This window comes from Rhopilema esculentum, chromosome 3 (genome assembly GCF_057945365.1).
Source record: "Rhopilema esculentum isolate cy_ngs chromosome 3, ASM5794536v1, whole genome shotgun sequence".
NCBI lineage: Eukaryota > Metazoa > Cnidaria > Scyphozoa > Rhizostomeae > Rhizostomatidae > Rhopilema > Rhopilema esculentum.
In genome coordinates this window covers 4,070,572-4,088,582 of record NC_142817.1, presented here as the reverse complement: position 1 = coordinate 4,088,582, position 18,011 = coordinate 4,070,572, and the positions used below count along the sequence as shown (strand labels likewise).

At 35.6% G+C, this 18,011-nt stretch overlaps 1 protein-coding gene across 1 annotated transcript; it reads right to left on the bottom strand.

The window, feature by feature from the left end:
• Window positions 1-1,538: 1,538 nt before the first annotated feature.
• LOC135692681 (uncharacterized) lies at window positions 1,539-16,404 on the bottom strand. The gene is made up of 10 exons (XM_065210928.2): window positions 16,160-16,404; window positions 13,677-13,715; window positions 12,454-12,573; window positions 11,207-11,332; window positions 10,341-10,578; window positions 7,455-7,687; window positions 6,107-6,309; window positions 4,782-4,942; window positions 4,150-4,351; window positions 1,539-2,899 (listed from the first exon to the last, which is right to left on the bottom strand). The coding sequence occupies exons 1-10, from the start codon at window positions 16,314-16,316 to the stop codon at window positions 2,600-2,602; spliced, it is 1,779 nt and encodes a 592-aa protein (XP_065067000.2). The 5' UTR covers window positions 16,317-16,404; the 3' UTR covers window positions 1,539-2,599.
• Window positions 16,405-18,011: the final 1,607 nt, after the last annotated feature.

The following is an 18,011-nucleotide window of genomic DNA, read 5'->3' as shown; positions in this document are numbered from 1 at the left end:
TTCAGGTAAAGCAAAAAGACGACTCCTTCAACTCAAACGCTTTCACAGTGGACTGTTATCGCTGCTGTCTTTCCAACTAATTGCATTTATGACAAAGTTTTTCAAACAATACGCACTTCTGAAGTTAGCAATCTTTAAAAGACTTTCTGAAACATTGGCCTTACTGAATAACGGAAATCAGTTTCAGTCCATTCTTCCTATTATTTTCTTTTTACCCAGATACTAAGAAACACACAGTTCTTTACAATGAATAATGGTTTGCCTGTTTTTCAGATCCAGACTTGAAAGTTCAATTTGATTGATTAGGCCTCTTGATATCATTCCACATGTTTGCATGGATAAAATAAAACGTGCGCAACCATTTAACAAACTGAAGAAACCTTTCATTGCGACATCAGCCTAAGACAGAAATACCGATTTTTAGGCAAGGGCACTTGGAGGAACGATGACATCATAACAACCACAACATAAACCATTGTACTACTAACTTTTACTACTATTTCCTGCGCAGCTTCACCCTGCTCTCTTTCCAATCCCCTTAGATTACACTGCCTTCATGATGAAGTAAGCGGAACGAGGTTGAGCCTCATTTTGTTGATTGTATGTCTTTGAGCTTGTTAGAATGAGGTAGTATCTCTGGCTATACTTTTCAATCCTTGTATTATCTGTTCAAAGTAGATTTCTAAAAACTACCAAACAGCCCCAAGATTTCCATCGCCCTCACATGGGGCTACGGTTTTGGACTTATATACATTACCATAGTGCTTTATAAAACCTTGCAAAGAAAAGTACGATTTTTTCGCGTTGTTATTTACTTTCACGGAGTCAAAAATTTCCAACATTGCCGCTATACTAAAGTTTTGCAAAATCTGATGAAAGAAAACAACACAAATTTACCTTATAAATATTTTGCGTCTGAAAGCAAAGTTTCATCTTTCTCTATGCGGGTGCTTGCTAAACGTAATTAAAAAATATATCGTTCAAATTTGATTCTGTGATGCCTCTACTGGAAGAAGCCGCTCGTAACTGATATGGGTGACTACAATCTTGAACAAGAAGGAGTTTCTTTGGATTTTTCAACAAAACATCGCATCAAGCTCAATTTCTTTTAACTAATGAAGCTGTTAAAAGTCGCGTCAAGTCGAGTAAAGGTTTTTCCATTACTACGAGGAAGCCCCGCGCTGTTTTAGTGAAGATATAAAGCGAGAATGACCCAATAACATAACCTTTCTGAACAAAGTTCTTTGGTGGGAAATTTTGTCGATTAATGATTTTTCATTCTAAACAGGGGTCGTTCGCTTGTGAAATTTATCTTTCAATGCGTTACTAGTGAGAACCATTAAGGCTCGTTTTCGGATCAGCCAAAAAACAAAAGTTTGCACTAAACCTTGTCGAACAACTAGAATTCATGCAAGACCCATGAACTCACCAGCAACAATATTTCCTCTTCCGTCCCCCTCCCCCCGCCATTCCTTATTAGGTTCTGTTATAAAGGGCAAGAGAAAACGAATAGAGCCAGAAACAAGCAAACTCAACTGTACCAACGCCCAAAATTGATTAATTAATTAATTAAATTAATTTTGTTCACATAACGTAAATTTTATGATGGTGGTACGTGTAATTTTTCTGAATTGAAATTCTAAGCAAAACTTCAGCATTCAAATAACCTCTACCTAGAAAACTAAAGCATATACCAGCTTGTGAAATAAATAATAAATACAAAAATAAAATTAAACCCTTAGCACCCTTAGCCCTAGTTTAAGCATATATACTTAATGTCAACACCAGTTAATTGTCATTGTCTAAAGAGGAGATTTCAAAATGTGTGAATTTTGTTTCAAAAATCTCCTATAAAAGAACAAGGCTTGTGCGCAATGACAAAATCTCCCAACATTATCACATCAATTCAACGTCGATTTCTCCAAAAAGGAGATTCATCTCATAAAACTTTTACCAACAAGGAATGCATTCTCTCAATTCAAAGAAGGCACTGTAGGTTCAATTAATTTTCCGGCAACGATAGGTTTGGAAATTCGAAAGGATTCAGTGGACAACATCCTGCAAATTCCCAGATCCAGACATTGAGATATAAAGAATCACGGCAAGGAGGCTACTTATCAGGTGACATCTAGAAACATCATGTGAAGAGAATAGCACGTGAGAAAATTTCAGTTGGATAGTGACAAGATGTACACGAAAAAACGCCCGCTCAGTTTTGAAATGTACTGGAGAAAACAATAGAGGGTGTAGATCCTTATCTCTACAGGTGCTATTTCAATAAAAAATCTGGTTTAACAAACGAGCCGAAGATTTTAAGATTAGTTTTATAATCTTTAGTAGTGTTTCCAGCTCCAAACGGAAAACACGGATAGATGCTTTTTGGCTGTTTTTTTAAAACACAATATTACTAAACATTTTCAAACGTGAAGCAAGCATAAAAATAAGCCAGAAAACATAATTATCATGGTTATGAGAAATGCACGAAAAATGGAATTCCATATTAAGCTATGCTACAAGTAATACATTGCAATGATCAAGAGTTATCTAAAAGTCATGTTTCCCAAGACATTGATTAAGTGTTATCTAAAAGTCGTGTTTCTCAAGACATGACTGTGATCGGCATTCTGTTAGTAGCTTCCATATTCTCTTTGCAATACATTCGGCAATCGCAGCTGTCAGTACAAACTGGATGCAACTTGGGAAGGCCAGCTTCTTGCCAAACTTCATCCAAAGATTCAACAAGTTCACCGATAAGAGCCATGCTATGCCACGGGGTTGGAGCAATTCGCAGCTTCTCACTGCCACGTGGCACAGTAGGGTAATTGATTGCTTGTATGTAAATGTTGTGCTTGTCTTGAAGCGCGTTTGAAACGTATGTACAAAGATCTGGGTCCCCTACCTAAAATCAACGATCAAACTTCATTTAGAAATTACAGTAACCGCCACAGTGTTTAGGTACTAAGTTTAAAAGAAAAGATCTTCGAGGTCCGTGTGGACCAGAATGTGGCAACATATCACAGCTAGTGGCAACAGGGAACGGGTCTTTGAGAGGAACGTGAATAATACTGTCGGCATTGGTGTAATATTTCCGATTTTAGGAATTAAAGAGCGAAAGAAACATTTAAGATTAACAACACAACACTTAAACAGTAACGATTGAAGAAACCTGAAAGAAACTTTAGATTAACAGCACAATATTTGCATCTTACGTGGCACAAAAGTGACAAAAACTACTTTTTCCGGCTCTGTCTTAAAGTTCTTGATATCGTTTAGAATGAAATGCACACTGAAGTGTTGTGGACATGTCATATAAGAAGACAAATTATGGATGTTGGACAAAAGAAAAGACAAAAATATTGTCTTGGGATCTGGTCTTTTTGTAACATATAGTCTGATCTCCATGAAATCGAATCTCAGCGAAAGGCAGCGAACAGCAAGCATGCGCACTTGATTATTTCAAGCTATACGCTGGCCGCCGCTTTTTGGTATGTTCTTCATTTTGGTTGAACTTTTCAGCGAGGGCCAGGAAAAGAGTAATGAAATTATGTGCACATTGCAAGGTGGCGAACTATCCTCGTTGCTCAGACAGTTTCGAGGCAAAATTGTCGACCGCATGGAGCAAACGTCAAGAGATCGAAATGATTGGTCTTTTACTTTATATAATATATGAAATATCGAAAGAATATTTACATGATCGTAAAGTTTCATCTTCAGACCAAGTTGAATTTCATTTTGATTTTTCTTTGCCTTAGCGCTACAAGGAACGCTAAATGGTGAAAATCTACGATGTTTGCCGTTGATTAGGCGCACCTGAAGGCGCCAAAATAAGGGTAAAACCTTTCTATGCGGTCGCTGGCGATCTGGCGAACGAACGGAGATTCAAATTCGAATTGATCACTGGCAGCTCGAAGTATCGCTTAGATTCGATCGTATGGAGATTGACCATGATAATTTTCAGCTATGACTGGAAAATTACGTATATAGGTGTATTTTAGATTGCATAAGTTGTATAAATTATAACTATTGTATTTCATATTAAAACTCGCGTGTTAAGAATTTTAAAAATGTGATGATAAGATTCGACAAGAAGACAAAGGTGCCGCATCTTCTCATCACAATGCAGTTTGTAACAAAGCAAAGTTCACTTACAGCAACTGGAATGATATGACTTGGTGCGAAGCAAACCGGAAGGCCACGCCGAAGAAGCTGATTTCTAACTGTAGCAACGGCCTTTTGATGACGTTCTCTGAGTTCCACTCCTTCTGCAGACTTTAGGATTTGAAGAGAGGTCAAAGCAGCGGCGGCCTTGTCTGGCGGCAACGCAGTGGTAAAAATGAACCCTGATCCATAACTAAAAAAATTCAAGGCTTGATGGGTCATGGCAAACAGAAGCTATGTTTCCTTCTTCTGTTAAAACTGGTACCAATTACCATAAAGCTAGCCAAGGTGGCTACCTTAGAATGTATATTTGTGTCAGACGACAAAGTTGGGAAAAAAATTTGAAAGTGCGGAAAAACAAGTGCGATAAATTTCGGGCAATACGATGTTGTCTAGTTTTCGCATGACAATGTTGTCTAGTTTAGACAGGCCTAAATTGGTGTTTTAAGATGATAATCACCCTTAAACTCCCCCTCCCCCTCAAGCTCCCCTTCCCCCTCCCCCTCCCCCTCCCCCTCCCCCTCCCCTTCCCCCTCTCCCTCCCCCTTCCCCTCTTTCCCAATTTCAGAGGCTCTGAACATTAGGCAGCGTATTGTCAATTCATAATCAAAATGACAAAGTACCTTCTGATAGTATCGACTAGTGCGGCGCTTCCGGCAATATATCCGCCAATAACTCCAACGGCCTTTCCAAGTGTCCCGCTTATGATGTCCATCTTATCCAACACACAGTCACGTTCACCGATTCCTGCACCACGTTCTCCATACAACCCGACGGCATGGACCTAGATAGATATAGACAAATTGGTAAATAAAGTAGAGCAAAACTCGGGTCCAGTAAAATGCTCGGTCCGAAAAGTCAGGGTCAAAAGGTCGGGTTGATAAGATTGGCTGGGAAGCTCGGGTCAGAAAAGTAATCACCTAAAAATTCATGTAGCCTTCCAGTAATAAATGCGTTAGGAAAATTTTCCTCATTCTTTTCTTTCGATTCAATTGGATTCTTTTAATGCCTTGAACTTATTCTGGTCACTACACAAGTAATCAAAATTGCGTGCAATGGCTTCTGGCTTTCATAGCTGCACGACCTTCTGACGACAAATCCTTGCATGAATAAGATAGCTCAAATGAAATGAATGAAAATAAAATTTAAATCTAAGATGGATACAGTTTTAGACCTTTTACGTTTTTATCAGCCATACTGTAGACACAAAATCAAGGGAGAAGCTATGTCAAAATGGATGTAAAGACATAACGAGGTATTATATAGAAATTCTTGACAAAGCGGGAGTCTTTGTAATAGATAGCCTGCTAGACAATTGCCCAAACCACGTGGTTTTTGTAAATTATGGGGTATGGCCCTGGGCGCACAGGTTTCTGACATAAAACTCATTATCTTTGTCAAAATGGAAAATCGATAATACTTTTCCAAGTTTGACAAAGATAATCCGATTTTCGCTTGGAAATTCGAGCGTAGTGCAGTTCGTGTGTGAAATGGTTGTTTGCTGTTTAGTTAATGGAAAGTGGTTTAAAACAAAGAATGACTTGACTTTGGGTATTGTGTGGCGCCAGAAAAATGCGTTAATTGCTTTTTTTCCAAAGTTCGTCCTGTTTTGGGGCAGGACGACGGAACCTTTGAGGGATTAGTGAATTTGGTTCAGTGGGAATTTGGGTGGGCGCACTGGAAAAACAGCATTTGTTTACTAACAAGCTTAATTCCTTTTGTCTATGATCAATAGAGATTAAGTTCGTCACAAGTTTTTCCTGAAATCTTGTTCAGTGCGCTAAGGGCCTATACCCAAGACGCATGCCCTCTTACTGTTGTTGTGTCAATCAATAAAATAACATCCCATCTCAACATGAGCAACTGAAATAAGCGAAATTAAGGTAAAAAGAAATGACAACTAAAACGGTGCGTGTACTTGAAATGACACATATAATATAAGCTCTACCTCATCCACGAAGGTCAGGGCACCATACTTGTGAGCAACATCACAAAGCTCCTCCACAGGGCAAACAGAGCCAGACATGGAATGCACACTTTCAAATGCAACAATTTTTGGTGCCTTCGGATCGGCTTTCTTCAAAAGGTCTTCAAGCGAGGCGGGATCGTTGTGCTTATATATTTGTTTCTCTGCTTTGCTTGTTCTAATACCTTACAAAATAAGAATTTTTGACATACAAACGTCAAACGTATAATTCAGGTAGGCGGAGTGGCGATAGGTTGCCCTTTATAATCAGGATACCTAGCATGTATATGGCACGTGTCTCACGAGCCTGGTCCCGGATTGTAGACTGCAAGGTCTGTGACACTGGATCTTGCTACCTGCACTTGAATACTCTAACGTATCAAAAGTTTAAAGAAAATTAAGGGATGCAATCATTTTTTACAAGAAACTTGAAGCAAAAACAATAATTTAAAATTGAATTTGACAAAAACCCAAAAATCAGAAGATTTTAGGCAGCAAATGGAAAAATACTTCCCTCATCTAAATACAGCATTAGAACGGAAGCGAATCTCCTGGATACTTATTGATAGATGCCAAGATCACCATTTCTATATCACAGGACATGAAAACCCACCCGACCATGTGACCGGGCGGTCGCAGGAAATTTTCCATGAATACAGTTCTACAGGAATTTTTTAAAATATACACTTTTGCAAGAAGCGCCTTTGTTTCTTTCATGTTCATCAAAAGAAAAATAAGAAGACAAAACAAATGTAGCTCCTATTCTCGCAAGAAAAATTTATGCATGTCTTTTATCTGGTCGCAAGATGGAAAAATTTTTTCGTGCCCTGCTATATCAATTGATTTTCTTTATCTTTGGCATTACTGGAAGTTGGTTTCGATTGGCACGTTGATAGGCACATTATTATCACTGTATATTTGATAGAAACAGTTTCTGATGTAAAAAGACGTACTGAAGCAGTACTTTAACGTAAATGAGGCCCATTCATTCACATCAATACGACATAATGTCACAATTAAACTCAAATTAAATGGTATTGACCTACAGACAACTCCGTAAAAGACATATCAGTCTGGACTAGCAATATCAAATTCGCGACATTTGACTTTTGGAAAATTGCTAAAATTCGCATTGGAAAAATGTGGACCTTCATTTGAACTCGACATAAGGGGTTGCCCGACAATCAGGAGTTCGACTTAAGCAGAGGTATAGTCAATGAAGCTAGCTTCTTAGGTGAAAACTGTTATGTCATCAGCATATCAAATTATTATGCCGAAACATGGCATTGGACGTGAAAAAGTACTTGTTGATGAGAAGAAAACAACGTACCATGTATCATAGAGGCATGGTTTCCCTCATCTGAGAAGATAATACATCCAGGCATCATACTGCCAATTGTAAACAAGGTAGTATCGTTGGCAACATAGCAGGATGTAAACAGAAGTGCTGATTCCTTGTTGTGCCAGTCAGCTAAAGACCTCTCGAGGGCATTATGGAATAAACTGGTGCCTGAGATGTTTCGAGTGCCCCCTGCACCAACACCATGATTATTAATAACATCCCTACAAAAAAATTAAAATATACTGTATATCTATACTGGTTTAACTGCAAACTGCAATTGTGTTGATTTTTTAACTGTGCAAAGAGGAAACAACTATGGCATGAGACTAAAACGACTTAAATTTAGAGGGATGTTATGTAAAAACATTACATAATATCTTAATATAAATATTATGTGTATCAAAGTTGTAGCAACATATTAGTACAACAAAATATGAGAATGTTTAATGATTTAAATCTATTCAAGATTTTGACAGAACTTGTTTATGTTCGGATGTTCGACTGAGAAAAAGACGAGTGACGTTAATCTCGCACCGTCTTAAAATTTTCCCCTTTCAACTTTTAATTGTTTGTTTATTCCGATATTGGGCGGCTTATGATATTTTCTCAAACTAAACAAACATGAAATTTGCAAATTATTTGCAAGTAATCAAAGGAACTACAAAATCTTGAAACAAGAAGGGGACATATACCAGACCTCTGAAAGGCTTCATTAAGTAGTTTTATAAATCTTCTCTCCTATGTAATTTGTCTTTCATTGTTCTTGTTTTGTTTTGTCAATGTAGTTTGTCCTTGTTTTTGTTTTAACATCCAAATTGTAAATGTTTTTGTTATTAGTAATCAGTAACATGTAATTTGCAACATTTAATGCAACTCTAATTTGAATCAAATATGTTTAATGTAATGGCCACAGGGTTGCTATGTATTTCCATGCTCCCTGTGGTATCGTCTTGTAGTTGTCTGTTTTGTAAAATTTTATGAGAATATAAAAAAAAACATATACCAGCAAAAAAAGGGAATTACGCCTTGCAAATATCATTGCGTATCACCAGGTATCAAAACAAATATATATATATAAATATAAATTTTGATACAACACATATTAATATATATATTTATATATATATATCATAGATAGAAGAAAGTAAAACTACATGGTTTATCTCTACAAGCCTGTTTCGTGAGTAACTCACTCTTCAGGAGATGTTGATATACTCTCCTGAAGACATATATCAACATCTCCTGAAGAGTGAGTTACTCACGAAACAGGCTTGTAGAGATAAACCATGTAGTTTTACTTTCTTCTATCTATGATATATCACGCTCTACGTGCTAACGTATTGAGCACTGTGCTACGGAAGTATCAAAAGACAAATTTCTATTTATATATATATATATATATATATATATATATATATATATATTACTAACACCGCAAGCGGTTTTTGTTACGAAGTTCGTATGGAAATGAGTTCAGCAGAAAGCGAGGGTGACGATGACAAACTCTGAACCATGTCGTAAAAGCCATACCGCAAACTTACAAAAAGTTCATTATCTGGAGACGAATAACATCAAGGATGTTATTTAAAAGCCATCAGCTAAATTACTACCGTCATAAACAGTGTTATCTTTACCGAAAAAATAGTGTGCCTTGTTTGAACAATGCGTGTCTTCTGCCAAACATCCAATAAAAAAACAACAAGGATAGACGTAAAGAGTTGAACAGCCTCAATAGACATCTAGCATTTCACACCTTGACAGCTATTATACGATGTAATTTTGAAGGCATATTTTCCACATCGTAATATTAACATATGCCACAGATTTCAATTTTTTTTTAAATTCAAACAATATTTTTCACTTTTGAATGCAGGGCGTTTAAACGTGCTCTCCAAAGCCCTTCTAAAGAATAATGTGGTGGTGGTGTAATACACACAAAAGGGAAACTAGCAATAATATCAGCTTTGGTAGACCCTTAAAACGAATATAATATAACGTATAATATAACGCACCACATACACTTTTTTACACTCTCATTACGAAAACTAATAAAGATATTTCATAGCCAGTCACTTAAGCAGAATTTTATTACATTCCCTTTCAAGGATTCCACTAAAGATCTGGTTCCTTTTCACATATTCTGATACCAGATAATTCATAGACCTCTCCCTTTAAATCTCGTTGAATCAGTTGAATCTTACTTGCACAATTGTTCAGATCTTGGTTAGATGTTTCTTCCCCCAAGAGGACGGGATATATGCGTCATGACATAAAGATGATATTCAAAATTCAACATTTTCGTCAAAGAATGTCAGTATTTGGCAGGCTATAGAGGGCCAATCGTAATTTTAAAGTTCGTTTGGCAGTTGCCTGGGTGCTTGGTATCTCGTTTTACATTGAAACCTTTTCACTCCTCTGCCTCAAGTCTATCGCACAACATACATGTCTCAACATGAGGCCTTTACGTGCTATCTATTTCGACATCAATCTTAGAAATACTTTCAAGGAATAATAAAAGAGAAAAAATTTGTGAAAGAAAAGATTTCTCAACCAATGGAAACAGTGGATTAGGAGCGTAAAGAAGACTTTCTTTGGAGAAGAACAACAGCCTCCAAGAAAACGAAAGTGATTGAAAAGGAAGTCAGTCAAATGATGACGAATTGAGAACGGTAACAAACATTTTTCATTGATTCTGATGTGAAAGAAATACCTTCTAATCTTTGCTGACACGAAAGGACAGTACTTTCAAAATAAATTACAAGGGAATTATTGTCCATCTCAGATTAGATGTCAGACAATGAAAATTCAAGAATAGGAAAATTGAAAATGACCAGAAAAATCAGTATATACAATGGCAAAAAGAACTGGCATTACCTGGCAGACTGGACAACATCTGGGTGCCGGCTCATGCCAAGGTAATCGTTGCTGCACCAGACTGCAACCTTTTTTGTTTCCTTTGAACTGAAGTCGTCTGCATAAGGAAACTGAGTAGCAAGGCGATTTACTTTCTTGAAAACTCTGTAGGAGTGGTCATCCTTTTTCTCTTTAATCTTCTCATTAAAGAATGCATTGTAATTAAAATGGGATGCAAGATACCCAAATCCATTCGAATCTGCAAATAACACACACATAATTAAATGCATATACTTAAACATGTGTTTTAACAACTTTGCAATGTGTACAGACATCTTCTGAGAAAATTTGCACCTAAAACTCACAATTATGACTGATTCCTACAGTTCTTACAGACTTTTTCCAACATATTAATCCCTGTATTTGTTTGACAAAATTCATAATGCAATATTGTAAAAAAATTGATTGCATTCTACGTTAGGAGCACAAACTTTTAGTGGGTTTAAGTCTTGTTTTTGCAAGTTTTGAAGACAAGGTTTATTTGAATTTGATATGGTTGAAATGTAAAGATATATATACAGTATAATCCGGTTATAACGTACTTTAAGGGACCAGCATATTAAGTATGTTATATCCAAAGTATGTTGTAACGAGGGTAAGTAAAAGTTGACTAAAACCAAGCACACCTTTTGCCAGGACCAAACACACCAGTACGTTATATCCGAAAGTACGTAATAACCGAGTACGTTATAACGGGATTCTACTGTATATATATACAAGTGTTAGACAAACGGAAGGAAAACTTGATTGGACAATGTCTTAGAAATATACTAAGACAGAAAAATGTATTGGGAAGCAAAAAATAAAATATTGCTGACAATATATACCTTGTTTATCTACCCTGTCCAAACTCTTGGTTTCATTCTCTACAACATTCTTTTTGCCATCAAATGCATTTTCGACGTCATCCAAGCTTTTAAGCACATATTTTCCACTTTTAAATGGACATGTCCCTACACAAATTAAAAGTGACTCAGAAATCATTATTAGCAAAATTGTAGATAAAACTTTCATTCATTCACAGGGTAGAATATTTTTCCTAAACCATACCTTTATACTCTATATTTACCCTTTAATTTAACATCTGATAAACCATAAGGAGTATTATTTGTCAATTGTTTATCTCAGTTCTAAGGTTTAATCGACAGCTAAGATAATAATCAGCTGAAGACTTTCCTAGCAGCTACATCAAAAAGGTGAAGATATATTACAATACATAAAATATCAAAGGTATTTGGAATACATCACAAAAATACATTCATAAAAATACTGGAATAAAAGGAAATTGTATTATCAATGTTATGGTTAAAAAAAGAGGTAATATTAACTATTTTATTTACGTTTTTCACATCTGCATTTCTTGTCTAATTTAATCAAATATAGATATATATATATATGGTTCTAATTTTCTAATTTTGAAATATTTTATATATACATGTCTAAAGGGGATCTGCAACCTAAACTTACAAGCCTCTTCATTTTATAGAGCTCAACCAGTTGATAATCAAAATGTCACTTTACAGTCAAAAACTTGAGAAATAAGCTGTAGTGCCTGGGCCAAAGCCCGTAGCTCAGCAGGTCAGATTTGTTACCAAAAAGAGCCTTCAGATGCATAATAACTTTAAAGCAAGCGAGGTGCTTTTTTGTAAACAAGAGCCAGACATTGCTATGTAAGAGTGTCACTAAATGGTACTGGAACTGGTTGACAACTGATATGCAGCAGAAACAAGCCTCAAAACCCAAAATTGAAACAATGTACATAATGCCAGGCAAGGAATAAATAGTTCTAAGCAACAAGATTCTTTCAAAGTTATCCTTCACAGTCTGTTCAAATTTATGTACAATTCTCAATTTTTGTGTAAAATTTTGCAATAAAAGTGGCAATTTTTTTTAAATTCGACATTTCAAAGAATTTCTATCTTGGACTAAAACGTGGCACTTTGTCAAAAAATCAAAAACATTTATACAAGGATTTCTAGCTTTGGATTAACAAGTGGAGATCTGTTGATCAATTTGAAAATTCATGTTAATTTTATGCTGAAATCATAAATCATAATCCAGCTAGAATACTTACTGGCATCTTTCCCATCTGCATGACCAGCATTTCCAGGCTTAATATTTGGATCATTTGATGATACAGCTATTTCTGGATTTATCAATGGTTTACCAGTATATGTTGACTTAAATGGGCACTCTGCAAATGACAGATCCCACTTTTAACATAGAAATGATTATAGAACATATCCTAATTCAACTGCCTTAAATTCAAATAATCCAGAAAAATAGAAAAGTTAAGAAAGCAGATACAGCAGTTTTGTTGATTACAATGATGAAACAAAATAATCAACTGAGACTGATTTTCTTTTGAAAGCAACTAGTAATTAATGTTCTTTACATGATAGGATAAGAACATTAAACAATAACAAACAAGTTGCTTTAGATTTGAAAAGGCAGTTTAGACACAACCTTGCCAATAATTATGCTTTGATTAAGAAAAATAAAGCTTTTATTTCCATACAATTTGGCAAAGTGAAACATCAGCTGTCACATATATGATCAGTTTCAAGACAGATGTTTAATAATTAATCATTTGAAGTGTTTGCAAACGTTTCTGAGCAGATGGATCTTGATAATAAGCTGGATGCTTCTTCTATTTTACATTAGGGATAAAAGAAAAACTTGCCATATCAATTCAACACCAAACATAAAAGTATCACAAAAAAACACTTTACGAACAAATGTCTCATTATTTATAAACATCTTCAAGCTGAAAGTGCCTGTTCTTTGCGAGTATTACAATGACTTAAATAATTGATGAATTTGCTCCCACTCAACAAGACATGGACAGCTTTTAAAAACAATGTGGGAGAATGCACATACATAAATTGGGCAATATGAATACAGAAAGAACTCCTCATAATTTTGCTTTTTCCCACTTATTTTGTTGATTACTTTTCCAAAGAATGTTTATTGAGATTAGAATTAAGCTTTAATCAAAATCTCACTGTATATTCCTTATAAAAGTAATTAATAAAACAAAACTAAAATAAAACGAAACCAAATAATGCAGAAACAATTTTTAATGACAAACATGATAAATCAATGAGAAACAACAGACAAAAAGGTTATACCTTTTACGAAGAATGTGACAAATCTATCGCGAAACATGGTCTAAGTGCATCTCAGCAGGTGCAAATACTTTACTGGAAAATGTGATTTGCTTTACAGCAAAATCAGGCAGCTGTGACACTGAATCAAAACAAATTCCACAGAGTTATAAAACATATGCTAATTTACCTTTGCCATTTTCAGTTGCTTTGCCAGATGTTTTGACACCTAGAATAATGAAAAATGTTTCACTGTGTCCTCGCCCGCCATCATATACAAAAATTATAAACACTTGATAGACACACTGTTTAAGTTGAATGCAGCTAAGACCATATGTACAAATATTGCCATGGTAACATACCTGTTGATAAAAATTAGTGTTCTTTTGTTTTATTTCAACACATTTATGGTACAATATTAGCTGCTCAAGATATTACCCAAAGAGAAGAAGACTATTGGCTTTGTTACGTTTGGAACTGCCTGCTCAGAGAACCTTCTATACATAAAAACAATTAAAAGAAGGTCTTAGGAACACAGTGAGGGCATAACAAACCTTTTTACCTAACATGATTATAGTTAGCAAGGAGCTTGCAAACACATTGGCTGTCCTATTTAGTTACCATAATTTTTTGAGAAACCCTTCAAAAATGAAGCAAGGCATTAAAATTTTGCAAAACACAGGCAATTTTCATCTGCTTAAATGAGTAACCTTTGCCGACAAGCCTTACGCAAATCAGCCAATGTCAAATCAACAAAGAATAGTAAAGTATTACTGGGACTCAGTTCAAATGGGTCAATGAAACATAGTAAATTTTTACATAGCATTCTTGAGACAAATATTTTCAAATAGTGGGAAATTCATGCTGTTTTCTTTGAGGTGGAAAAAATATTTGCATGTAGATGCCACCGATAAATTAAAAAACAAGCATAGCATTTGGCATTTTTCCAAATCCAAAACAGCATATAGAATTTGGCCACTGGTCATTATTTTTCTTTGCAACATTTACAGACAGCTTTTGAAAATTCAATTCTCTGTGAATATTTGTTGCAATTTTTTGTAATGATGCAAACCTGTTTTGATACAAATCAGCCATGGTTGAACATTTGGGGTTTAGTGTCACCAGTGTTCTTGCTCTTTCTGGCCATGACAATTCTTTATGCTTCTTGTTTTTTTAAAACTTTTCGCATATGTCAAAAAAACAGTCTTTGAGCATCCAGTTAGGTTAACAATTTAATGATAGCTTTCACCAACATTATGATAGAACATTATTTCATTTTGGTTGCTATCAACTTGACAAAAACGACATACACTTACATACATTTGACAAATATAAATTTCAAAGGCCAAAGAAACTTCAAGAAAGAGGAAATTTGTACAAAGGTTTTATTGAAATCAGCTTTAAATGTTGTAAAAAAACATTTTCTAATAACAGATTCGCAACTAAATTCAAAACTGTCTGGATAATTTCACGAGGGGAGTGTCTTTGGATTAAGTCAACAGCAGCTTGATGGTTGCATATCTTTATAAAGATCTGAGAAGCAGCTTTGAATAGTGCAGAAGTGCCTTTCCACATAATGCACTGAAAACATACTGATTGACAGCAATTATCATTGCAGTACACAGGTATATATATAACTTATTTTTATTTGGAAATAACCTGTAATTTGTGCTTTGGTGATTGAAGTTCTCTATAGATATCATCCATTTTGCTTGATTCTAAGCCATAAAGTCATGAAAATATTGTCTTGTAAATAACAAATTATTTTATTACTATACATCTAGTTCACATCCTATATTGAAAACACTGTAAAAAAATAAAAATTTATACTTTGCATGGATACAACTTATTACAAGAGAATTGTGACATCAAGGGAGTTTTAACTCAGGGTTTTGGACTTTGAAAAGTATTGACATTATATATATTTTATTGTTAATAAAGTGTATAATAATCACATTCACTATTGCACTGCACATATCTAATTCAATAGCCCACTCTATAATTTCCAACCCTGGATGACACTAATTAAGTTGCTGTTTCTATACATGATTAGGCTATACATCATCCCTCATGGGGAATTAACAAATTAAGAACTGATGTGTTAATTCAGTAATTAGTTCTTCTACTTCCTTGAGATTACATTACTTGCTATTGACTAATATACATATATCTAGGAATTCGAAGGAAGCTGGTAGAGCTAGCATTCATAGACGGGCTTCAAGACGTCCTTGGGTGAAATTTGTGATGATTTTAACAGCGAAATTAATTATATTCTCTCTTGTTTTCAAAACTGAAGTGAATGTAATACCAAAACATTGTGAGATTTGATAAAAAAAACAGTTTTACAATATATATAATGGAAGCTATTGACACTATTGAGCTGTTTTTTTGTTCAGTAAATAACTGGCTTTGTTAAGTTGCACTGGATTCAACGGAACTGTCCACCTAGGGAACTTTCCAAGGGTTATATAAGCAAGGCACCTCTCAGTTTGCGAACGATACCAGACGTAACCGATAAGTATTATTTATGTAGTCTTAGTCTGTCTTTAGAACTTAGCTTAGTCTGTAAAATATAATGAGAATTCGCTCCTGGCGCAGGTTCAATGATGTACGTGATTTCAAATGAAATACGTCAAAATTAGCTAAATTACAACGGGCCTAAGACAAACTTACCTTCTTCAGGCAGCTTTGGGCTAGCGACCTTGGACGTTAGAACCTGAGACATCACAGGACATTTCTCGGCATAAGCGATTATAGATGGCCCAGATTTCCGGAGAAACGATGAAGGAACTCGCTTCAAAAAAGGGCATTTCTTTGCGAGTTCCATCATCGACTGCGCTTTCCTCTTCAGTAGAACCCAAACAAATCCAACGCAATGAAGTGTTTAAATCTCCTCCTCCTGTCCTTATCTCGTTTTCGAACACTTGGAAAAAGAGCACGAAAGGGCTCATGCCTCGATTTCATCGGGCACTTTCCGGACGCTTTCGACGCTGTGGTTTCTGGGAGCTAAATTCCGAGACCTCCACATAAACTTGGCCTCTTCAGAAGGAAACTTCACAACAAAACCCAATATGATAACACAATGATTGTTAACCTTTTTTGGTTCACGGCACATCTTTTTCATTGAAAAAATCACGAGACTCACCACCAACATAAAATATTAAAAAATGAATCTCTGTTTACTATATTGACAAAATCGCTAATAAGATTGTCAATTTCCCTGCTTAATATAATTTTACATAAATAAATCAATTTTGTGTTTAAATTACAAATTTCTGGCTTTTAACTTTTATTTTATCGATAAATTCATTTTTATTGTTAAAATAAATTGCAAAATCTTTCTATTGTAAAACGACACTGTTTTACAGTTGCCCTGGTTAGTCCAGTACAAAAGAAACAACAGTTGATTCCAACAAGAACCAGAATATATGAATAGTTGGCGATATAAACCATAAGCAATAATTCAGCAATTTAATTTTCCAAGCAATATTCGTCGGCGGCAATAATGTTCGGCGGGTACACTGTACTGTATTTAACGGTTAACTGCAACTTCATAAAACGGAACGGCTTCGACACGACTTTCCTTGACGGCTTTAACTAACGACTGCCTCAACATAAAACAGCATGGCAATATAATGAGTAACACATAACCAAGAGACAATAGGACGCTGACAACAAGTGATGGCAACTAATGAGAAATGGCATGGTAACGGATTACAGATTAACAAGAGGAACACCACTGACACGCAACAGGAAAATCTATTATTTAACACTATTTAGAGGCTGGGAGCGAATTTCATCAGCGAACAAAATTCACATAATCGGGTATTACCGCCCCAAGATAAATGGAATGCCCTGCAAGCAACTCTAAAAATTTGATACTGTTATCCCCCTTCCAAATCTCCCAAGTTTTCCTGTGTCCCAAGTAAAAAGAAAGAGCTAGAATAATTTAGCAATTACGCTCTGTTTTATCTTGTATACCGAATGTTCTGTCTTCGCAACACAGCACCACGCAGCATTACACAGCATTCTGTTCTTTTGTGTAGGATTACCCCTCATTAGGATTACGTCATATTGTGTATTCATCTGCTTCTAGAATTATCTATCAGTCTATTCTTAAGCCCAATCTCCAGTGAGAAAAAGTCTTGCGAAATTTCGCTGCGAAATACTTCACGCGACAAATTCCTTTGAATGCTTTTGTTGACCTCACGACATTGGAATGTAAAGTTTGGAAGCGTGACAAAGGAATACGGAATATGATTGGCTGTTGAAGGATTTCGCAAGCGAAAAGCGAAAAAGTTAAGCCCAATCTCCAGTGAGAAAAAGTCTTGCGAAATTTCGCTGCGAAATACTTCACGCGACAAATTCCTTTGAATGCTTTTGTTGACCTCACGGCATTGGAATGTAAAGTTTGGAAGCGTGACAAAAGAATACGGAATATGATTGGCTGTTGAAGGATTTCGCAAGCGAAAAGCGAAAAAGTTAAGCCCAATCTCCAGTGAGAAAAAGTCTTGCGAAATTTCGC